The following is a 26015-nucleotide window of genomic DNA, read 5'->3' on the forward strand; positions in this document are numbered from 1 at the left end:
CTATCTCCACATGCCATTCTGTAAGCTTTTATAATATGATCCCTATCTTGTGCCTACTATCTCCACATGCCGTTCTGTAAGCTTTTATAATGTGATCCCTATCTTGTGCCTACTATCTCCACATGCCATTCTGTAAGCTTTTATAATATGATCCCTATCTTGTGCCTACTATCTCCACATGCCATTCTGTAAGCTTTTATAATATGATCCCTATCTTGTGCCTACTATCTCCACATGCCATTCTGTAAGCTTTTATAATATGATCCCTACCTGGTGTCTTCTATCTCCACATGCCATTCTGTAAGCTTTTATAATATGATCCCTATCTTGTGCCTACTATCTCCACATGCCATTCTGTAAGCTTTTATAATATGATCCCTATCTTGTGCCTACTATGTCCACATGCCATTCTGTAAACTTCCTAATATGATCCCTATCTTGTGCCTACTATGTCCACATGCCATTCTGTAAACTTTTATAATATGATCCCTATCTGGTGCCTACTATGGCCACATGCCATTCTGTAAGCTTTTATAATATGATCCCTATCTGGTGCCTACTATCTCCACATGCCATTCTGTAAGCTTTTATAATATGATCCCTATCTTGTGCCTACTATCTCCACATGCCATTCTGTAAGCTTTCTTAATATGATCCCTATCTTGTGCCTACTATGTCCACATGCCATTCTGTAAACTTTCTTAATATGATTCCTATCTTGTGCCTACTATGTCCACATGCCATTCTGTAAACTTTCCTAAAATGATCCCTACCTGGTGTCTTCTGCCTCCACATGCCATTCTGTAAACTTTTATAATATGATCCCTATCTTGTGCCTACTATGTCCACATGCCATTCTGTAAACTTTCTTAATATGATTCCTATCTTGTGCCTACTATGTCCACATGCCATTCTGTAAACTTTCCTAAAATGATCCCTACCTGGTGTCTTCTGCCTCCACATGCCATTCTGTAAACTTTTATAATATGATCCCTATCTTGTGCCTACTATGTCCACATGCCATTCTGTAAACTTTCTTAATATGATTCCTATCTTGTGCCTACTATGTCCACATGCCATTCTGTAAACTTTCCTAAAATGATCCCTACCTGGTGTCTTCTGCCTCCACATGCCATTCTGTAAACTTTTATAATATGATCCATATCTGGTGTCTACTATCTCCACATGCCATTCTGTAAACTTTATTTTTTATTTTTATATGATCCCTATCATTCAGTGGCATACATAGAGAAGTAAGGGTCCCATAGCAAGGATCAAACCAGGCCCCCCACACAGGACGGAAGGGTTTCCGCCTAAACCCCTTTTAATGACCCTTGGGCCATTTTGTCCACTGCCTCGTTTGCTAAAAGTTGTTCCTTTAGAGGGTGGAGTCCTGACCAAGTTTTCACCCCCAATATAAGAGGAGATAATAAAACTGGGCCCTCTCTTACCATGGGCCCCCTAGCAGTCACATGGTCTGCCGCTATGGTAGTTACGCCTGCTATCAGGTGACTACTATGGTCACATGCCATTCTGTAAACTTTTTTAAGATGAGCCCTATCTGGTGCCTACTATTGTCACATGCCATTCTGTAAACATTTCTAATATGATCCCTATATGGTCACATGCCATTATGTACATTTTTTTTATATATTTTCTTTGTGCTTCTCCAGTCTCCTGAAAACCTTGGAAATTATGGACTGCACACTTAGAATTTTCTAAAAAGATTGGATGAAACTTGCTGTAATGCCAAACTACAAGGAATCTCAGGGGAGAAATGAAGCTCGACCCTTCTCCGCCTGCACAGACACCTTAATTGCAAAGAGATATTTGATACAGCAGCAGCTCGGCAGAGGAAGTTTTGGCACAGTTTATCTCGTGTTAGACAAGAAGGCAAAAGAGGAAGAAAAACTGTAAGTAAATGATACATGGAGCTTCTCACACATACTGTAATCCGCTGGAGAAACAATCACTTAGCTACTATTTGTACAACCGGACGGTGTAACTTTAGATTTTAAAGGGAACCTGTCATCAACTTTATGCTGAACTCACTGAGGGCAGCATAAGGGTACTTTCACACTAGCGTTATTCTTTTCCGGCGCTGAGTTCCGTCCTAGGGGCTCTATACCGGAAAAGAACTGATCAGTTTCATCCCCATGCATTCTGAATGGAGAGAAATCCGTTCAGGATGCATCAGGATGTCTTCAGTTCAGTCTTTTTGACTGATCAGGACGAAGATAATACCGCAGCATGCTACCGTTTTATCTCCGGCCAGAAAACTGAACACTTCCTGAATGCCGGATCCGTCCTTCCGGTGTGCGAATGCGCAGACCAGTAAAAATGTGGGAAAAAAATAGAAATGGATCCGTTTGTCCGTATGACAAATGGACAGACGGATCCGTTCTTGCAATGCATTTGTGAGACGGATCCGCATCCGGATCCATCTACAAATGCTGTCCGGTTGCATGCAGATTGTGATTCCGGCGACGGAACTGCTTGCCGGATCACTCTGCCGCAAGTGTGAAAGTACCCTAAAATAGTGACAGAAATGGTGATTTCAGCGGTGTGTCACTCATAAAAGTAAGTGGTTGCTGAGAACCAGCATCATAATCATTGCAGCCCAGGCCTTGAAAAGAGTCACATCTACCTGAGAAGAGTCCTGGTTATACATAATCTCCTGCACTGTCAGACATCAGCAGGTGGCAGGAAGAACAGGAATTCATGAATAACCAGGACTCTTCTCAGGTGGCCGGGACTCTTTTCCAGGCCCAGTCTGCAATGATTGTGATGTTGGTTCTCAGTAACCACTTACTTTTAACTGAAAACAACTCGCCTGTCTCTACTTTATGCTGCCGTTAATATGGGCAGCATAAAGTTGATGACAGGTTCCCTTTAAGTAAACATTAACTCCTTAATGTATCATGACCTATCTGTACATCATGAATCACCATACACTAAAGGCGTTGTCTAGCCATTAGGCTTTTTCTAACTCTAGGTGTTTTACCTAGTGAAAAAAAATCATACTTTCCTGCTCCCCGCCGCACCGTTCTGGCTCCCTGGTTCCGTTCGCAATCGTCTGGTCTCCAGCCTGAAAACTTCTGGGTGGGGTCATTTGTGCCGCTGCAGCCAATGACTGGCCTCAGTGGTGACATGTCCTAAAGCAGCTAGTGACCTAGCATTGAACCAGGGAGCTCCCCATTCATTGCTCTGCTAGATTTATATCAAGCTGAAAACTCAAGGGGAGTGTCTTTTCTGTTGCAGCTCAGGGTGTGTGTCCATGCTCTCCCTATCACAGCTCAGGGGGCGTGTCCATGCCCTCCCTATCACAGCTCAGGGGGTGTGTCCATGCTCTCCCTATCACAGCTCAGGGGGTGTGTCCATGCTCTCCCTATCACAGGTCAGGGGGGGTGTCTGTTGTGCTGCAACTCTCTCCTAATCACAGCTCAGGAGGCAGTTAAAGGATGAAACTGAGCATGTGCGGCCTTCTCAGTGAGCGGGATAAAGAAATAAGAAAAAAAACAAAACAGCAGGTGGCGGTATACAGATATATTTTACTGAATAAGTCAGTGGCTATGCAAAATTTTTTATTACATGCAATTACAGAAGTATTCAGATCCAGGAGCTGGTTTGAAAACTGTAGAATATTTTTCATGGGAAAACCCCCTGTAAGGCTTCACGATGTACAGATATGTCATGATAATCACGTGGGCATAGGAGCTTGTGTAATTGCCAGGCTCAAGGAAACCTCTGATCTTGGCCGTTTAACACCTTAGATGACACTTAGAAGATGGATGGGGTAACCGTGGCTCTGCACTAGTTATGTAGCCAGTGGATTGGCAGTTGGAGGAATTCTTAATAGCATCTCAGGTGAAATAACTGTATGGCCATTTAAGTGATTTCCTTATAAAGCGGTCAACCCATTTAATCTCTAAAACAGGTAGAAGTAGGGGTTTAAAAGAGTTTTCAGGCCAGATAAAAAGTTCTTCTAATGCCCAGGAAATTTTGTTCACTTACATTGTGTAGAATAGGTGCACTGATGTACCAATAAGAGCACTGTTTTACCCATTCTTTTGGTTTGGGTCTGACACAGAGAAAGTGGCTTGATGGGGACTGGCTATATGGCTCAGTGCAATAGCTAAGCCAGCTCCCTTCTCTGTCTCTGCATCCGCCATGAGAGACACATCAATAGCGTCACATGCCAACACTAGTGGGGGGCACTTCCTTTTCTCAGTTGGAACCAAACAGGAAGTGGGACCACTGCTAGTAGCCTGATATCAAGCCACCAGTGCTATGCAATGTATATTAGTAAGTGCACAATTTTAATTTCCTGGGCACCTTTTATCTAGCTGGACAACCCCTTTAACACAGAGTTAGCCCGAGGCAAAAAAAAAACATTAATTGTGCGACTCAAACGGCTCCAATTGTTGTATCTGCACTCTTACTGGTCACCAAAAAATAGCACACTGTTACACAGCATTTTAAAGGGATTTTCTACTACCCCTTTTCGGCCACTACACAGTGGACAGAACCCTATGCTGATCGGAGCAGTGACAGGTTTCAGACCCCCACCGATCTGACATTGATGACCTATCCCGAGGACAGACCTTCAGTGTATAAGTTCTGGAAAACACCTTAGGGTCCATTCACACGTCCGTAGAATGGTTCCGCATCCTGTTCCGCAAATTGCGGAACGGGTGCGGACCCATTCATTCTCTGTAGGGCAGGAATGGTGCTGTCCGCATCCACATTTTCGGAGCATGCCGCGATTTTCCGGTCCGCGGCTCCGGAAAAAAATAGAATATGTCCTATTCGGACAAGAATAGGCAGTTCTATGGGGGTGCCGGCTGGGTGTATTGCGGATCCGCAATACACTACAGATGTGTGAATGGACCTTAAGATATTTTCATATACTTTTCTCAATATGATTTTCATATTGTAATATTGATTTAAATTGTATAATAATTTTGTAACGTCTTCTCTTTATTAACTATTATAAATAACCAAACTATCTAAATTGAGAGCTATATTTACTTAATATGATTTTATAAAAATGCAATAATTGAACTATAGCATCTTTGGCAGAGAAGTTGCTAGGTGTGTGGCCCTATTATGAGCCAAGGACAGACTCAGAAATCTAAGGGGGAATAACTGTGAAGGAGCCACTAAAGGGTGCATAACTAGGTGGGGGACATCTAAGGGGCATAACTAGGTGGGGGACATCTAGGGGGCATAAGTGTGTGGGGGACTCTAAAGGGTGCATAACTATTGGGGGGCATCACTCTGTGGGTGCCATCTAAGGGAGCATAATCTAGGAGAGGGGGCATCACAGTGTGTGGGGGGCTACCTAAGGGGGCATCACTCTTTGTGGGCGCACATGAAGGGGCAACACTGTGTGGGTGTCCCTTAATGGGGTATCATACTGTGTGGGGGACACTTAAGGGGACATCATACTCTGTGTTGGACACTTAGAGGGCCTTACCCAGTGTTGAGCGCCATTCAAGGGGACATCATACTGTGTGGGAGCCACTTAAGTGAGCAAAACATTGTGTGGGGGCATAAAACAGTGTGGGTGGCATTTAAATGGATATGATACTGGGTGGAGGCATCAGTCTCTGAGGGGAGCATTTAAGGGTACATCATACTGTGTGAGGGGGCACTTAGGGAACATCACTTTGTTCTTGGGGCATTAAAGGGGGCCTCATTCTGTGTGAGGGACACCTAAGCGATGATCCTACTATGAGGGGGCACTTAGGGACATCATATTGTGTGGTGAGGCACTAAGAAGCATCTTACTGTGTGAAAACACCAAAGGATCACACGGTGTGGTCGGTAGAAAGGGGATAAGTGGGATTAGAGGTGGGGCTTATTGTAGAAAAAATTGATGTAGGGCTACGCGCCACTAGTGCTGTCCCTCCTTTCATTTTTTTTGCATCTCCGCTTCATCCTACAGCAGACCCAGGTATGTGGACCTTTACAAAAAGTACTTGAGTACCCATGGAATAGATCAGTACTGTCTTCAGGAAGTGATGGAATGTAGTCCCCTTCCCCAGAAACAGGGAGTGACAGGGAAGATGCATACAGAGTCTTACCTGTCTATATTATAGAGCAGCTGTCCTGCCTTATCTAGTCCACCAGCCGTACAATAAAGCTGTCATTAATTTACCCATGCACTAATGATAACGAGATGACTCTGCTCTTCCTGTCCCAATCTATACAGAAAACTGGTAGATGAGTTGAAGAGCATAAGAATTGTCAACTCATTGTGACGGCTCAAGTGAGCAGTGTGAACACTGCAATATTTAATGGATCGTTATATAACAAAAGTGGGTGTTTCATGTGCATTTTATTTTCTAGTTCCTGTATATATTGTACCAGATCAGTGAAGCTTTTGTCAGTTCCAAGCTTTAAAAATTGTGATTCTGGAGGGTAAAGAAGATTTCTGACCGTTTCTATCATTAGACACAAGAAGTCTACATGTTCCGTCATGTTCTACTTCAGTATTGTTGACTTCAGCCAGGCGCTTGATTGAAATGCCAATTAAACAAAGTGATTGGTTGGTCCGAATTCTCTAGGTATTAGAAAACTAAGCTCATGTAAAATATGTGTGAAAAATTGAGACGCCACAAACAATTAATGACTGGTGGAAAGAATACATTGTGAAATATGAGAATGAACTATACTGACACTGCCAGATGACTGCACCCTGTCAGCCCCAGGAGTGTAATCCTGAATAAAGAATAGGAAGCTAATACACCACCGCCAGTAATTCTAGTGCTTCAATGTCTTCAAAGCATTTGATTTGGTTTCCCCAGTGATCCATAATGCATTATGCACTAATGATTCATACAGTCAGTGTATTCAGATTTCTCTAGCTAATACATGGGGTTTGTTATGGTTTGCATCATAAATGAATACACAACTACAGAAGATGTATGCAGTTTTGGGGGTTTCTCTGCAGATCAGAATCTGACTTACTTTGATCTGTTGTCCTCGAAGGTTAGTGCCTTCTGAGAAACTGGCCAATCTGTGGGGTCAAATACCATAACACGACTTCTGTATGGTACATGGTAGGTGGGGGCCCTGTTACAAATTTTGCATTGGGGCCCAGGAGCTTAAAGCTACACCACTGACTGTGGCCCCTCACCTCTTCTTATGACCTCTCTACTCTAGCTTCTAAAGTGCTACTTCAGAGATGATTCTTCTCAGTCACTGCAGCTTGTTGCACTATTCTAGAGGTTCTCCAAGACTGAAGTATTGATGACCTATCCTTAGGATAGTAGACAAAACAACTGAAGACAGCACCAATGTCCCTCAAGTCATCATGGAATGCAACCAAACATCATAGTGGAAAGGTCCATTCCACCAAAATCCATACTCAAAATTGTAGAGAAACACCAACATATCCATTACTCTCATCTTTATTAGATTCCCACCACATATACAAGAAAATCAGCAATATTTTGGCTTATTTCAGTCCTTTTTCAAGCCAAAAAAGCTTGTAATAGGCTGAAATGTTGGAGAATGTTTTGTACAGTTGATGGAAGTCTAATAAAGACTGGAGAAAAAGAGATGCTGGTGTTTCTGTACTATTTTCGACTATCCATAGGAGGTCAGCAGAGGTGCCTACAGTCACTGTAAGGGAGCAGCACTGTAGCGACCACCTTTGTCAACTACACAGAGGACAGAGCGGTGTAGTTCCAGTGCCTGTTTCTCAGTGCCAAAATTACTACAAAACAGCTAATCGGTGAGAGTAGCATGAGTCAGAGCCCCACCACACTGATGACTTATAAAAAGGTTGTCAATACGTCAGTCCCATGGAAGCCTTCGCTCGTCAATACGTCAGTCCCATGGAAGCCTTCTAGAGACCAGTCTGTGGAGGAGATTTACGGAATTACTTTATTGAAAGTACAGTATGTAGGAGTAAAATGCGCCAAACGTATTAAGAGGCATAGGCCCTTTAGTAAAGGCAGTTCTTTGTCTCTCCATGCTCCAGATGTTGAGATCTGCACTTGCTGAAAGCAGGTGTAGATTGGGGCTATAATTAACACCAATTTCATTTGCAAATTGCAGTAAAACTGTTGGATTCTCTGAAACCCCAACCACAAGAGGCTTAAAAATGTGCAAATTTTTGTGTAATTATGGCATACACCAACATGTAAGGCTACTTTCACACCTGCGTTAGGTGCGGATCCGTCTGGTATCTGCACAGACGGATCCGCACCTATAATGCAAACGCTTGTATCCGTTCAGAACGGATCCGTTTGCATTACCACGAACAAAAAATAAAATAAATTATATATATATATATTTTTTTCATGATAATGCAAACGGATCAGTTTTGACTTACATTGAAAGTCAATGGGAGGCGGATCCGTTTTTAATTGCACCATATTGTGTCAGTGAAAACGGATCCGTCCCTATTGACTTACATTGTATGTCAGGACGGATCCGTTTGGCTCCGCAACGTCAGGCAGACATCAAAACGCTGCAAGCAGTGTTTGGTGTCCGCCTCCAGAGAGGAATGGAGGCTGAACGGAGGCAAACTGATGCATTCTGACCGGATTGCATTGGGGCTGAACTGATCCGTTTTGGGCCGCTTGTGAGAGCCCTGAAACGGATCTCACAGGCGGACCCAGAAACGCTAGTGTGAAAGTAGCCTCAGGCTGGCAGCCAGGGCTGGGACAAGGTCCACCACCAACAGAGGCTGAGCTGCCCAAGTGCGCCCCCCCCCCCCCCCCCCCTTGCCTGCGCCCAGGGCCGGTGCAAGGTTTTTTACCAACACAAGCGAACTTACATTTTGGCGTCCCCGACCCCCCCTTCCCCTTCAGCTCACCTGGGGGAAGGGGGGATGCGCCAAAATGTAGGTTCGTCCCATAAGACGCACCTAGGTTTTAGAGGAGGATAATAGGAAACAATATTTTTCATTCCACCTCAGGTCAGACCAGCCATCAGACCCCCAATGTTAATTAGACCTCAGCTCACTGGCACAGCCCCAATGCCTCAGATCAGACCCCCATGTCAGCCATCAGCCCTCCATGTCATATTTCTCCCCGTCCATGGCACAGACAGACTACAGACATTGTCTCCGGCCCATCACGTAACCCCATCCTCACCCATGTCACATTTCTCCCCCTCCATTTGATTGCTCTAACACCTAAAGAAAAATTAATTTTTTTTAAAACCTGATGTTTCTCCAGACGATCTTATGCTAAAAGTCATGGTAATAGAGTCTCAAAGGTCTATAGAATCAGGTACACTATTTTTACAAACCTTTGAGACTCTATTAACACTACTATCAACATCAGGTCATTTAGAGAAACAGCAGGTTTTTTTAATTATGTTTTTACGTTAGGTGTTAAAACATAACTTTCATTTGATTGCTGTAACACCTAAAGGAAAAATCTTTTTAAAAACCTGCTGTGTCTCTAGATGACCTTATGCTGATAGTAGTGTTAATAGAGCCTCAAAGGTCTGTAAAAATAGGGTAACTGCTTCTATAGACCTTTCAGACTCTCTTACCACTGCTATCGACATAAGGTCATCTTGAGACACAGCAGGTTTTTAATTTGATTTCCTTTAGGTGTTCAAGCAATCAAATAAGTTATGTTTTAACACCTAAAGGAAAAAAAGAATTTAAAAAACTTGCTCTTTCTCTAGATGACCTTATGTTTATAGTAGTGTTAATAGAGTCTCAAGGGTCTATAAAAGCAGTTACCCTATTTTTACAGACCTTTGAGACTCTATTAACACTACTATCAACAGAAGGTCATCTAAAGAAACAGCAGGCTTTAAACAAATCCCTTTAGGTGTTAGAGTAAATTGCAATCAAATGAACGTTATGTGTTAAGATTAGGGTCAGAAGCAGACAAGCAGGGTTTTGTTTAGCCTCTTGGGTATTAGTTTTTACATTCATAAAGCTCCACATTGAGCTTCCAGCAGCAGACAGATGCCAGGGCACTTCTGTGGTCACCTCACCTGGGCACATGGTCTTTGCTCAGCAGAGTCCTGCCATACATGCTGGGTAGATGCTAGAATGGATTTGTTAGAAGGAGGTCTGTGACGTCACTGGTCACATGCTCCTTCATGGTCACATGATGCACTGTGAGAACGCCTGCCTCCTGCTGTGTTCAGCTCCAGAGAGAAGGGGGTGTGAAAGGATGGACCAATGGCAGGGCAGCTAGCTGATACTGGCCAATCAGCAGCCTCCTGCTCCTATCTACAAGCGCAGCTTAGAGTGAACACTGGCTAGGGAGGGCGCCTGGCAGCGCTGCGCTGCTGGCAAGTAAGTGATGAAAAAAAAAGAAAAGAGGTTTGTTTTTCCGCCCACCCCAGCCTGCGCCCTGAGGCTGGAGCCTCCCCAGCCTCTGTGTCGGCCCGGCCCTGCTGGCAGCCCTTGTCTGCCTCTGTCCTGTTGTCGCGGGCAGACGCGGGTGTTGTTCCACTCTCCCTGTGTGTATTCAGACTAATGGGCAGTGAACTTCCTTTCAGCACTACTAGAGGTAATCCTTCCATTTTGCTCCCTGTCCAGCTGCTTACTAAGTTGCTGCCCAGTCTCCCTCGTTATCTGGGCTGTGGATCCAACCCTTTGACTGAGCTTTGATGTTTTCTAGTCTCTAGTAACCAGCGAAGGTGTGCTCTCTTCTCTGACCGTGTATTGAACCTTGCCTGTGTACTTATTCTGCTCCTTCACCCAACCTTGGAACTGCCACCTGGACTACGCACGTACCCAGCCTGCCCCGATATTGGAATTGCTATCTGGTAAACGCATATACTCAGCCTGTTCTGACTAGGCCTTTAGCCTGAGTTCTTGGTGCTTCACACTGGGGTCAGCTGTCAACTAAACCAGGATTACAGGTTCCTTTGTGTCCCGTGTTTGGTGAAGACCTAACAATACCTTTCTCACAGAATACAGCACTAATGAATTGTTGTAGTCGATATCTGTTTATGTTTGAGCTGGGATTCAGGGGTTCCGGTATTTTGTACGGCAAGTAGAGAGCTCATATCCGAACCTTTAATCTCTCAAATAAATGAGATTCTATGGCCTATGGCCTCTTCACAGTTTTTCCCTGCACATTGGTGCTCCATGCCACCCATCTGTTCAGAAACTGCAGCTGGCCCTATTGGCTTGACTGCACAGCAGGTGGTCAGGGCATCACTCTGTAGTGAAAGACTGGGAAGGGGCTGGAACATTAAGTCTCCCAGATCATAAAGCGCTGGCATATCCTAGTCATCCACAGGATATGCAATAGGTGTGGGCCACAGGGTGAAATAAAATGAGGTGCCACTGCCAGTAACAATCAGATTTCAGTATAGCGGTCAAACAGAGTAACATCATTACGGACGGGTTAAAGTTTCTCTTCATTTTATAGCTTAGTACCTTTCCCAAGACTTTACTCAGAAAACAGCCAGCTTCTCTACCATATGGGAAACTTTCACCAGGAATCTAACGGGCACTGACCAGTACAAATGAGTAGAGCAGCGGCCGCATCTAATAAAGGAGAGGATCCCACCCTGCCTGTCCATGCGCAACTCCGACTGCTTAGCCCGTCGTAGGTTTTACATCATGGAGAGCTTTCTGTGTTTCATCGTTTTCCACCATACAGGACAATCCTAGAGTGTACTGTATATTACAACCTTTAGCGCACAACCTCTGTAAGTGTCATCACAGTGCCAGCGCTCGGTGATATTACCTCTAGTTTGAGCCATGTGGCTTAGCTAACCCAGCCTGGATGCTTTCTAGAGTCATGAAGCCCAAGGCCTTGCCTTGGTTGCCCTTCTGCTCTATGCCGTGTGTATTCCTTTCTATTATGTGTCAACACTACATTAAAATGAGATTGTTTCATGAAAGATCACTTCTAATTTACCAAATGTACATGATATTTTCCGGGGGCATGGAACGACAACATCTGTGCCCATTCTACATGTAATTAGAAACTTGCATTTTTGGTGATTCATCAGTTAAAATAGAAATGTTTGATCTCCAGGTTATATTCAGGCATCATTAATCTCATTTTCCAAGGTTGTGCTTATGTTCTTTACTTGTTTTATTGTGGCATATGGTATCTTACGCCGCCAGTATATATGATACCATCATTACTTGACAAATAGCCCCTCTAATGTAGAGTTTAAAGGACATCTGTCAGCAGGAGATTTGCTATAAAACCAACCATAATGCCTGGTAGGGTTTGCTGATTTGTAATTAAACGGTACCTTTCTTTTTGCTCGCCTTTTCTGCATTCTTGAGAAAAATACTTTTGATTTAATATGTAAATGAGCTATTAAAGAGGTTGTCCCACGAAAAATATTCTACTGTTTTTAAACCAGCACCTGAATCTGAATACTTTTGTAGTTGCTTGTAATTAAAAATTTAGCATAGCCACTGAGTTAATTAATACAATGTATCCATATACCGCCACCTGCTATTTTTTTATTTTTTTTATTTCTCTGACCTGCTCACTGAGATGGCCGCACATGCTCAGTTTCATCCGTCAACTGCCTCCTTAGCTGTGATAGGGAGAGCTGAGACACGCCTCCTTAGCTGTGATAGGGAGAGAGAGCTGCTTAGGAAAGACACGCCTCCTCAGCTGTGATAGGGAGAGAGCTCCAGCAGAAAAGACACGCCTCCTGAGTTGCCAGCTTGATATAAATCTAGCAGAGCAATGAATAGGGAGATCTCTGGATCCATGTGGGGTACAAGGCTGGATCTAGCTTTGTTAGAAAGAGATTGTCATGTACTATATGATGTCTGATTTTCATTTTTTACATTAGTCATGGGTTAACTCCTTTAAGTGCAACAATGAGGGGTCCAAGACTTTTGGTGTGCCAAAGTGAAGTCGCTGTTCTCATGGATGGTTGACAGGGCCATGCATTAGAATCCTCCACTCGCTGTCACGGACATTCCCACAACAGTTTGCAGGAGATCGGTGAGACTGGCAACACGTGGTTTGATCTGACATGTTTTCCGTTTGGATCAAATGACGTCTGTTTTGTTTCTGGTGCTTGCCACACCTTCTTTCCCCAGGTGTGGCTATTATGGACATTTTACCTTCTCTATTTATTGTTGTTTCTCCCACTATGCTATGTAATTTATAGCTTCTGTTGGAGTTGTAGATAGCTGGTGTGTGGATCTCGGTTGAGTTCCTGGTGCTGCCATAGCCACTTGAAGTTAAGTGTTTCCTTTCCCTTTTGTATTTTGTTTGGGTTATTTTGTGTGTTGCATTTCCCTGTCATTTGTATTAAGGCCTGAGGGAGACTCCTGTTCATCCTTCCTTTTGGAGGAATAGGTTGTCTCAGTCCTGACATTAGTACTAGGGTCCTATAGGGCTAGTTAGGACTCTAGGTATTCCTGTATATGAACTCACCTACATCTGGGGTCTGTTTATACTGGTAGTTAGTCAGGACTTTGATTAGGGTTTTACTAGGAGGTGTCCATCTCCTTTCCCTAGTTTCCAGGCCTTATTCCCTCACCCCTTTCTCTACTATGTTTAGTGCGGTGTTTCCCTCCCACACTCGAACGTGACACTCACCTAGCCCTGTAGTCTCATGTCTGCTCTGTGCTGTATGTGTTGGCCGCATGCACAGTATACCACATATTGTTAACATGGGCACCTATGTGCCACTCACTGGCATCTTGTTTTATCAGTCCATTTAATGGATTCTTTCCCGGTCCATATGGTAAACGGACACTTAAGATGTAATGTGTAAAAAGCCTTAGAAAACCCTGTTAGAGCATTCTGAAGAGGATATATTAGCTCGTCTGTTTTAGTAAAAACTTGTAATCCCCTCAAAATTCTGGAGAATCTTCTTTGTATGTTAACTGTAATGTTGTGCTTGTCCTCTGTTATTCCTCCTAGTTTATGGGTGCTGTGTAATCCTTAATTTCCGCTGTAGTAGCTCTTTTTTTCACACATAGTTCTGCGTTGCATGAAAAGCACAGCATGTTCTATATTCTGCGTTTTTCACACAGCCCTGGCCCCATAGAAGTGAATGGGGCTTCAGTGAAAAACGCATTGCATCCGGAAGCAAGTGTGGGTGCAATGTGTTTTTCACTGATGGTTGCTAGGAGATGTTGTTTGTAAACCTTCAGTTTTTTATCACGCACGTGAAAAACGCATCAAAACGCATTGCACCCGCGCGGAAAAAACTGAACAACTGAACGCCATTGCAGATAAAACTGACTGAACTTGCTTGCAAAATGGTGCGAGTTTCACTGAACGCATCCGGACCTAATCCGTCACGCTTGTGTGAAAGAGGCGTTAGGCTGGGTTCACATGGGCGTCACGTTTTGGCTCGGGATGCGTCCCGGGTGCATTGCGGCAAACCCGCGCGAATAGGTACCCAATTGCAGTCAGTTTTGACTGCGATTGCGTTCCGTTGTTAAGTTTTTATCACGCGGGTGCAATGCGTTTTGCAAGCGCGTGATAAAAAACTGAATGTGGTACCCAGACCCGAACTTCTTCACTGAAGTTCAGGTTGGGGTTCGGTGTTGTGTAGATGTAATTATTTTCCCTTATAGCATTTTTATAAGGGAAAATAATAGCATTCTGAATACAGAATGCTTAGTAAAAGGTCAATTGAGGGTTAAAAAAAAATAATAATAATAACTCACCTCCTCCAATTGATCGCATAGCTGCCAGTCTCCTGTTCTTTCTTCAGGACTTGTCAAAGGACCTGTGGTGACGTCAATGAGCTCCTCACATGGTCCATCACCACGGTGATGGACCATGTGATTGGACCGTGTGATGTGACGTCACCACAGGTCCTTTAACCGGCAGCTCATGATTAAAGAAGTAAGAAGACATCACAACTACGCGATCAAGTGGAGGAGGTGAGTTAATATTTTTTTTTTTTGTAACCCTCAATTGACCTTCTACTAAGCATTCTGTATTAAAGAATGCTATTATTTTCCTTTATAACCATGTTATAAGGGAAAATAATACAGTGAATAGACTTTCATCTTAGCAACCATACGTGAAAATCGCACCGCATCCGCACTTGTTTGCGGATGCTTGCGATTTTCACGCAGCCCCATTCACTTCTATGGGGCTTGCGTTGCGTGAAAAACGCACATAATAGAGCATGCTGCGATTTTCATGCAACGCACAAGTGATGCGTGAAAATCACCGCTCATGTGCACAGCCCCATAGAAATGAATGGGTCCGGATTCAGTGCGGGTGCAATGGGTTCACCTCACGCATTGCACCCGCACGGAAATCTCGCCCGTGCGAACCCAGCCTAAAGGCTGTATTAGACAGCCCGATTCTGCCGGTGATAGTTGGAAAGAACGGGATTCGCCTGCTTAATAGCTGAAGAGACCGCTGCTATTGCATGCAGAAATCTCCTCCACAGTATGGGAAGGCACAATTGTTATACCATCACTTGTACCTATGCTATATAGTGGTTTGTCGGCAGCAGAACGTGATTACACACCGCAATCTGCTGCCTGCAAACGATGATTTTTTTAATCTGCTCGTTAGCAATCATCGGCAGGTTTAATACAGGTTTAACTGCCCGCTTCTTCCGCGATTTACAGATAATTGCTGGAAGTCCTGTCAAGGCAGACTCCGCTTATTACAGGAACACTTCTAAGAAAGATTAAAGTTAAAATAAGAAATATATAATGATGAGAGAACTGATTCATTCGAGTTAAATTTGTTCAATAATCAGTCTCATTGAACAGGGAGGGGCTGGCCCTGCTGCCGAACAGACTCCTCTCAGCCCCTTGATTGACAGGACCAGACATCTTGCCTGGCCCTGGCAATCTCGCACCTGTGCCATTGCTCGAGTAGCAGCATGAGGCTTACTGTGCATGCGCCATTTCCATTTGGGTGCACTTGGAAATATAGCAGCGCATGCAGAGTTGGTATTTGCGTTGCTCTGGTAGCAGCAGGGGAGCTCGGCGCCTGCACCACTACTACGCAGCCACTAGATTGACAGGGTCAGAAATCTGTCAATCAAGGGGTGGGTCTCTTCCGTAGCAGGTCCAGCCCTTCACTGCTCAAATAGGCAGATTTTTTAAGAAATCCAATTTGTATGAACTTGATTAGAAATGTACAGTAAAAACTCCTCCGATATCCAAGTATTTGATTACTGTGATTCTGATGCTTCACACTGTACATGTCTATGGCCACATTTTTAATTAGATTTTTAAACATAGTTGAAACATGAATCACAATTTTAAAAAGACATATGGGGGTCATTCATCAAACTGGTGTACAGTAGAACTGGCTTAGTTGCCCATAGCAACCAATCAGATTACACCTTTCATTTTTGACAGCTCCTTTGGAAAATGAAAGGAGGAATCTGATTTGTTGCTATGGGCAACTAAGCCAGTTCTACTGTACACCAGTTTGATGAATAGTTAATAATGATGTCGTTTATAAAAGCACGGGGAGAATTTATCATAGAGCAGCGTTTTACTCCAGTCTATGATCTCCCCTACATTGTCGGAGGATGAACCTGAAAATGCGCACACCTCGTCATAAATTAGGCAGTCTGTACGCCTAAACTCAACCCTATGGCAGCTCGGAGATGGTGTAGATTTCAACCTTCTTGTATGACAGAAAACTGGTGTAAAAGAAGATAAAAATCCCGGACCTGCTGGCCCCGCCCCCAGCGACAAAATTTGTCACATTTAAAAAATCACTAATACTGTGTCTGTGACAACTTTGGTTTTCCATTACATTGAGGAAACTAGCATGTCCAACCATTACATGCATTTTTCAGTGATCACGGGCCCAATATATACAGGTGAAACTCGAAGAATTAGAATATCCTGCAAAAGTCCATTTATTTCAGTAATGCAAATTAAAAGGAATTGCATTAATGCAGCTTAAAATTAGAATTTTGTGAAAAGGTTCAATATTCTAGGCTCAAAGTGTCACACTCTAGTCAGCTAATTAATCCATACCCCCTGAGCAAAGGGTACCTCAAAATTGTGACTTTGGGGTTTCATAAGCTGTAAGCCATATTCATTCAAATTATAACAAATAAAGGATTGAAATATCTTACTTTGCATGTAACGAGTCTATCTCATATGTTAGTTTCACCTTTTAAGTTGCATTACTGAAATAATTGAACTTTGCACGATATTCCAATTTTTCGGGTTTCACCTGTATATTAAATCATACAAACATTACTTTATACCTCCTGTTGTATTTTATGAACTTAATAAAAACTACGCTATTACAAGAGAGCTATGTCAGTTTGTAGTTTTGCCACTAGGGTGCAGTATTGTACCATTACTGAATACTGTTAGGTTCTCCTCCCTCTCCCTCAGAGACTTTGTATTACCTTACGTAGTCCAAAATGATGTTCTGTTACCTTAATAAAGCTTGGAATATATAAGGGGGTTCGCTGACAGTGAACACTGTAGGCTTTAGCTGCCATAATGCCTATCGCAGCTCTCAGTTATCTGTTATTCCAAGTGTAAACACTTTGGGAGGGGGGAGGGGGGAATGTACCAGCAGCTTTGGGTCCGTTTTTTGGCTTAAATTGTGCAAAAAACAACAACAACACGTTTTAAGGTTCTTTTACACGGACTGATGTTTCAAGCAATTATCAGGAATGAACCAGATGTTCCCGAGAACTGCCAGATCATCAGCGGAGATGAGGGCCACATTTACACGCCGCAATCACCTCCGCTGTGTGGGAACAAGCGATCGATACAGCAATTGCTTGTCACCATAGAAAATCATTGTTCCTGCTGATCATTGCTTACCCAGCGCGGTCTGCTGTACAAGAATAATGATTTTTGAAGCCGGCCGAAGGATAGGATCCCCTGATGGACGGGCAGTTGCTCGTTGATAGGGTGATCGCAGGCCACTTATTGGGAACAGGCTTTTCTACAAATGCTCACCCCGATAATCAGCCCGTGTAAAAGGACCCTTACGACGTGCTCGCCAACAGTTGGAAAAGTGGGCGTGGTTAACCAGGAGGGGGCGTGACTTAAAATATTAGACCGTTTTATTAATACTAAAGCCAGAAGATGGAACAATTTTGGTGCAAATAGACTTCGCTTTCCAACTTTTTTTTAAGTGCCAGTCTTATGAAATGTAGGCCTTCATTTATTTCATTTTTTACTGGAATATTTTGCATGCAAAAGAAACAGCACATCTGAAAAACATACTACACTTGTATGTTATATCATCCTCAAACCATCCACCCCAACCCAAGAGAGGAAAAGTCAGGAAGAGAAAACGGAGTTTAATTAATTAATAATGTATAAAAAGTGGACAATAAATCAACAAAACCATATTAAATTACATTCTGAAACATATCAGCCTCCTAAAAATTGGACTTTGGCTTTCAATCCATGGGTTCCACAGCTGGAAAAGTTAGTTAACTCTATGTTTTTCTCTAAAATCATAGCTTTATAAAATGTACTGTATGACCTGATTCATCTGCTCCGTTCTTGAATGATGGAACCTAGGTTACAATCCAGTAAATTACTATAAAATAGGGTTTCTGGGTGTTAAATATTGATGACTTCTCCACAAGATAGGTCATCAATATCAGATCAGTGGGGATTCGACTCCTGGGACCATTGACGATCAGCTATCTGAAGAGGCTGTGGCTTTCTCCTAAATCTATTAAGGGTCCAGATGAATCAGGCCTACTGTCCCAGCTAAACATTTAGGACACTTGTCCATCCTTCTATTATCCATACTGACTAAAGCCTGTGGGGGTCATTTACTAAAGACCAGTGTTTCACAGTAAAAACTCCTCTGGAGGAAGATCCCACCAATTTGTCACAAATACATTTGTCGCATCTTCTGCTGTCTGTTCGCCGGAACTGAAATTTACTCCAGTCAGGAACTCAAGTTTTCTGGTGCACATCTTGTTAAATGAGTCAGACTGCGGAGGTCCTACCCATTTCTCACCAACTTTTTGTGAAAGTGGCAAGAGTGTAGGAGAAAAGCTAAATCACAATTCTACGACAAAATTTGAAACTTTCCACGCCATAAAACTGACATAGAGCCAGAATAAATGTCCTCCATGTGTAGTTAAAAGGGTTGTCTGGGTTCAGAACTAAACCCGGACATATCCCCATCTTCACCCGCCCCCTCGATATGAGCATGAGCTTTATTGCGCAGGACAAGGGTTTTTTTTGTTTATTTTGGCACACTGCTAGGTGGGCTTCCGCCCAGCAGTGTTCTCAGTGACGTCACCGGCTCTTATGGGCGGGCTTTAGCGCTGCCCTAGCTGTTTTACAGGCTAGGGCAGCGCTAAAGCCTGCCCATTAGTGCCTGTGACGTCACCGGGCTCACTGCTGGGCGAAAGCCTCTGCCTAGCAGTCCCTATGGAGAGCCCGGTACGTCACCGGAACTCCATAAATGAATGAAATGCTCTTATGCTCATATCCGGGGGGCCAAAGGGGTGAAGACGGGGATATGGCCGGGTTCAACTGTGAACCCAGACAACCCCTTTAAAAATGGTGTTATCCTTGATGATACATTCAGTGAACTGTGGGGGATGGGGACTTCTTGCCAGTGACGTACGTGGTGCTCTGTGTAGGACAGATATCAGCAACCTTCGGCACTCCCAGCATGCTCCATTCAATTCCCAGCATGCTCCATTCATTTCTTTGTGAGTTCTTAGAAGAGCAGAGCAAATATGCATGCTGGGAGTTGTAGTTTCACAACAGCTCGAGTGCCAGAGGTTGACTACCCCTACACAGGACCTAAAGACAGCAACGGGGCAGGCAGCAGTACTCTCACATGCCCCCTCCTGCTCTGGGCCATGCCATTTGCCCCACTGTTCCAGCTGCTCATATTTGCCCCGGTCCTAGTATTGATCGGGGTTAAACCTTCTTGTAACAGCAATACAAACTCTTCCAATGTATTCTGATTTCATAGCTATACTGCATCTTCGGCAAGTAATACCTGCACCCACACAATAGCTAGGACAGGCGGTCCAGATGAGCGCTCTTATTTCCGACTCTCGCTTCTGGTGAAATATTGAGCAGGTGCTTAGCTGTTCGGAAATGCCTAGAAATATATGCCTAGGTACGAGCCCTGGAGAACAGTCAGTCCACCAGCGTTCAAAGCTCTTCTCAACTCTCTAATCATCAGTAAATGTCTAAGGCAGCCTATGAATTTGGGATCACAAAAGTGGCAGACAAGAACTTCATGATCATAAGACAAACACTGCTTTGACTAAAATGTCAGGTTTGATGCGTCTCCTTTGAAAGTAACAACATGTTTCTACATTGAGTCAGGGAAAATAACTGAACACATGCAAAGAAATCTGGATCCTTCCCATCGCTCCCAATATTGTATGTTTCTTAAACTTCCCTTTAAAATTGTTCTTTTTAATATTCGTACATCATGGTGCCTGTTTCCGTCCAAAATATTTTATGTTTTTTTTGTTTTTATGGTTTGCTTTGTTTAATCCACTAGAATTTAACCCCTTAAGAGGGTTGTCTCACAAGGAATATTCTACAGTTTTCAAACCAGCACCTGGATCTGAATGCTTTTGTAATTGCATGCAATTAAAAATTTAGCATAGCCACTGAGTTATTCAATAAAATGTATCTGTATAGCGCCACCTGCTGTTTGTTTCTTTTCTTATTTCTTTAACCTGCTAACTGAGAAGGCCGCACATGCTCAGTTTCATCCTTCAACTGCCTCCTGAGCTGTGATAGGGAGATCAGAGACACGCCCCCTTAGCTGCAGCAGAGTAGACACTCCCCTTGAGCTGTCAGCTTGATATAAATCTAGCAGAGCAATGAATGGGGAGATCTCTGGATCCATGTGAGGTCCAGGGCTGGTTCTATCTTTGTTAGAGACTGTCATGTACTATATGATGTCTGATTTTCATTTTTTACATTAGTCATGGGATAACCCCTTTAAGTACCAGGCCCATTTTTGGTTTTGCATTTTAATTTTTTCTTCTTCCCACGATCCAATAGCCATAACTTTTTTAATTTTCAATTCATATCGCTATAAGAGGGCTTATTTTTACATGATAAGTTGTATTTTTTAGGAGCACCATTTCATTTACCATGTCTGTTATTGGAAAACAGGAAAGAAGTTCTTTGTGGGGTTAAATTGAAAAAACAAAACAAAAAAAACCTGTTTTTTGATGTTTTGACATCACGACGTTACGAATACAGCGATCCCAAACTTGTATAGTTTTTTTTTTACTACTTTTAAAAAATAAAAACCTTTTCTGACAGCCATAACTTTTTAATATGTCTATCCACAAAGCAGTATGAGGGCTTGTTTTTTGCAGGACGAACTAGTACCGTTTTGTACAACTTTTTAATCACTGTTATTTAATTTTTTTTTGGGGAGGGGGAGTGGCTAAAAAATGGCAAATCATGTGTTTTTCTTATTTTTTTTTTTCGTTACGGCGTTCACTGCACAGGAATTTAAAAAAATATATTTTAATAGTTCAGAAATTTTCTGATGCAGCAATATCTGATATGTTTATTTTTTTATTGTTAATATAAGTAAAATAGGGAAAAGGGGGTGATTTACACTTTTACTATTTTAATGTTTTAGTTTTTTTTTTTAGTTTTCATTTAATAACTATTAGCCCCCTTAGGGTCTAGAACCCTTGTACTATTCAACCTAATAGAGATCTGTTATGGTGAACAGGATTTTCACATGCTCCTGCTGCACTGTGCTCACAGGTGTCACAATCAGTGTTGATCGCCGCACCTGAGGGGTTAAATGATGGGGTTCGGCAGGATCGCCATTCCCCATCATTGTGGACGGGTGCCAGCTGTATGATACAGCTGGCACCCGCCGTGTATGGAGCGGGCTCACTGCAGCAGCCCACTCCTAGAGATGGCCCGAACTATCCGACGGCGAACAGTTCCCGGCGAACATAGCTTGTTCGCGTTCGCCTCTGCCGGGCGAACACATGCGATGTTCGGTCCGCCCCCTATACATCATCATTGAGCAAACTTTGACCCTGTACCTCACAGTCAGCAGACACATTCCAGCCAATCAGCAGCATACCCTCCCTCCCAGACCCTCCCACCTCCTGCACAGCATCCATTTTAGATTCATTCTGAAGCTGCAGTCTTAGTGAGAGGAGGGAGACTGTAACTGCTGCTGATTTAATTGGGAAATCGATAGCTAGGCTAGTGAATTCAGTGTCCACTCCAGTCCTGAAAGACTCATCTGATCTCTGCTGTAAGGACAGCGTCCTGACAGCACCCCAAAAAGCCCTTTTTAGGGCTGCAACATTAGTCTGCTTTTTTTTTTTCCTTTATATACATATTGCAGTTGCCTGGCCTGCCTGTGTGTGAGGAGCTGCAGGCCCACAGACTGTAGTGTGCCCACTGCCAGTGCTCACCCCTGTCATTCCGTGTGGCACAGGACTTTGCTTAAAAAAAGGCACTTAATTTTTACACTTTAATCTAAGGTTAGTTGCCTGCCAGTGTGTGTCAGGCTGACTTCCACTGACTGTAGTGTGCCCACTGCCAGTGCCCACCACTCATACCGGCTGGCACAGGACTTTGCATAAAAAAGGCATTTAATTTTTACACTTTAGTGTAATTTCAGCTGCTTGCCTGCTGCTAGTGTGTGTCAGGCCGACTTCAACTGACTGTAGTGTGCCCACTGCCAGTGCCCACCCCTGTCATCCCGTGTGGCACAGGACTTTGCTTAAAAAAAAGGCACTTCATTTTTACACTTTAATCTAAGGTTAGTTGCCTGCCAGTGTGTGTCAGGCCGACTTCAACTGACTGTAGTGTGCCCACTGCCAGTGCCCACCCCTGTCATCCCGAGTGGCACAGGACTTTGCTTAAAAAATAGGCACTTAATTTTTACACTTTAATCTAAGGTTAGTTGCCTGCCAGTGTGTGTCAGGCTGACTTCCACTGACTGTAGTGTGCCCACTGCCAGTGCCCACCACTCATACCGGCTGGCACAGGACTTTGCTTAAAAAAAAGGCACTTCATTTTTACACTTTAATCTAAGGTTAGTTGCCTGCCAGTGTGTGTCAGGCCGACTTCAACTGACTGTAGTGTGCCCACTGCCAGTGCCCACCCCTGTCATCCCGAGTGGCACAGGACTTTGCTTAAAAAATAGGCACTTAATTTTTACACTTTAATCTAAGGTTAGTTGCCTGCCAGTGTGTGTCAGGCTGACTTCCACTGACTGTAGTGTGCCCACTGCCAGTGCCCACCACTCATACCGGCTGGCACAGGACTTTGCTTAAAAAAGGCATTTAATTTTTACACTTTAATGTAATTTCAGCTGCTTGCCTGCTGCTAGTGTGTGTCAGGCCGACTTCAACTGACTGTAGTGTGCCCACTGCCAGTGCCCACCCCTGTCATACCGAGTGGCACAGGACTTTGCTTAAAAAATAGGCACTTAATTTTTACACTTTAATCTAAGGTTAGTTGCCTGCCAGTGTGTGTCAGGCTGACTTCCACTGACTGTAGTGTGCCCACTGCCAGTGCCCACCACTCATACCGGCTGGCACAGGACTTTGCATAAAAAAGGCATTTAATTTTTACACTTTAGTGTAATTTCAGCTGCTTGCCTGCTGCTAGTGTGTGTCAGGCCGACTTCAACTGACTGTAGTGTGCCCACTGCCAGTGCCAACCACTGATACCGGGTGGCACAGTAGCTTGCCGATAAATAAGGCATTTAATTTTTAGACAGTAGTCTAAATTCAGTTGCTTGCCTGCTGCCAGTGTGTGTCAGGCCCGCTTCCACTGACTGTAGTGTGCCCACTGCCAGTGCCAACCACTGATACCGGGTGGCACAGTAGCTTGCCGATAAATAAGGCATTTAATTTTTAGACAGTAGTCTAAATTCAGTTGCTTGCCTGCTGCCAGTGTGTGTCAGGCCCTCTTCCACTGACTGTAGTGTGCCCACTGCCAGTGCCAACCACTCATACCGGGTGGCACAGTAGCTTGCCGATAAATAAGGCATTTAATTTTTACACTTTAGTGTAATTTCAGTTGCTTGCCTGCTGCCAGTGTGTGTCAGGCCCGCTTCTACTGACTGTAGTGTGCCCACTGCCAGTGCCAACCACTGATACCATCTCCCCGTTCGAAAAATCTATTCAATAAATGGCACCCAGATTGGGGACGTTAGAGGGATTAAACTGATGAGAATAGTACTACAGAAAATACCACTCATATCGGGTGTGACAGTAAATTGCACGGCGCAGACGCAGTCACCGTGGATAAAAACAAAGGGGAGGGAGCCAGCGTTTTTTTAACCATCTCCCCGTTCGAAAAATCAATTCAATTGACCTTTCGGGGACCCTTGGTGTTGTACGTGGCTGGGTGGAGGAAGAAACCTTCAATGACATCACCGGGACGTGGCTAGCTTGGTATCCAACCTTGTGCAAATGGGGAGTTTGCGGTTGTGCAAATGAACTGTTTGCGGTGCATTAAAAGGGGAGTTTGGTCTGTCAATGTCTGTGATGCGGGCGTAACCCTTACACTACCTGATCGATACAACATCATACCTGATCGTATACACACACTGGATGTTTTAAAGCACGTTATTCCTAAAACAATTTAGGAATGTTAGTTGATTTATGCCCTTTATGGATTAAAACCCGACTCTGCGTCCACTACGTAATTTTCCATGGGAGTTTTGCCATAGATCCCCCTCCGGCATGCCACAGTCCAGGTGTTAGACCCCTTGAAACAACTTTCTCATCACTATTGTGGCCAGAAAGAGTCCCTGTGGGTTTTAAAATTCGCCTGTCTATTGAAGTCTATGGCGGTTCGCCCGGTTCGCCAGTTCGCGAACATTTGCGGAAGTTCTCGTTCGCTGTTCGCGAACTGAAAATTTTATGTTCGCGACATCACTACCCACTCCATACATTGCCCCAACCACTGTGACGTACGGGTACATTAAGGTGGTTAAAGGGGTTGTTCTCTTTTGTTATATTGATGACTTATCTTTGGACTGCCGGTACCCCCGCTGATCAGCTATTTGAAGAGACCGCAGTGCTTGTACAAGCGCTGTGTTCTCTTCTCTGTTTACCTGCTCGCCGAGACATTGCACAGCGAGCAGTGTAATTACAGCTCCTCCGTCCCCATTCACTTCAGTGGAGCGGTTCTGTAGTATTCACTTGAATGGGAAAGAGCTGTCCTATTGAAGTGAATGGGGACGGTTCATCAATAATTGAACATGCGTTCTCTTCAATATAACAAAAGTGTAAACGGCTCAGTGGTTAGCACTGGTGCCTCGCAGCGCTGGGTTCCTAGGGTGGAATCCGACCAAGGTCAACATCTGCATGGAGTTTGTATGTTCTACCCGTATTTGCTTGGGTCTCCTCCAGGTTCTCTGGTTTCCTCCCACACTGCAGACATACTGATAGGGAGCTTAGATTGTGAGCCCCATTGGGGACAGTGAGTTATTATAATGTCTGTAAAGCGCTGCGGAATATGTCATATAAGCGAGCAAAATAGATAAAAAATAATGCTAAATAGAGAAAGATGCTACAAGACTAACTATTACGTAGCTTTTGAGCCATGTTTTCTGTCCTTGGGAGTAAGATGAGTAAGGCCAGACATTGTACTGTATATGTCTTTTATGTGGCTTTGATTATCATGTTGTGGTCCCATAAAACCAAATAACAATAATCCTGTATAATAACGCTAACAGTACAAACAAATTGGAATAACAATGCGGTACAAAGGACCCCCTACAGGTCTGGTCACGTAACCCGTCATCTGTAGTTTGACAACTGATCAATGATTTTCAAGAGATGTTCTATATCTTTTATCTATCTATCCTCTATCTATTATCTATCCATCTCCTATCTATCTATCTATCTATCTATCTATCTATCTATCTCATATCTATCTATCTATCTATCTATCTATCTATCTATCTGTCTGTCTATCTGTCTATCTATCTATCTATCTATCTATCTATCTATCTATCTATCTATCTATCTCCTAATTATTTATCTATATATCTTCTAACTGTCACCATTCAACCATCCATCTATCTATCTATCTATCTCGTATCTATCTATCTATCTATCTATCTATCTATCTATCTATCTATCTATCTCGTATCTAT

The 26015-nt window shown here is 43.5% G+C and overlaps 1 protein-coding gene across 1 annotated transcript in view; it reads left to right on the forward strand.

Annotated features, from left to right (window-relative positions):
* The first annotated feature begins 1731 nt into the window (after positions 1-1731).
* NEK11 (NIMA related kinase 11) overlaps positions 1732-26015 on the forward strand; it is a 284450-nt gene continuing 260166 nt past the window's right edge. Inside the window, exon 1 of the mRNA XM_040433921.1 lies at positions 1732-1913. Within this exon, the coding sequence (XP_040289855.1) occupies positions 1732-1913 (182 nt within the window). The remainder of the gene's footprint in view (positions 1914-26015) is intronic.

Source organism: Bufo bufo, chromosome 5 (assembly GCF_905171765.1).
Source record: "Bufo bufo chromosome 5, aBufBuf1.1, whole genome shotgun sequence".
Taxonomy (NCBI): Eukaryota; Metazoa; Chordata; class Amphibia; order Anura; family Bufonidae; genus Bufo; species Bufo bufo.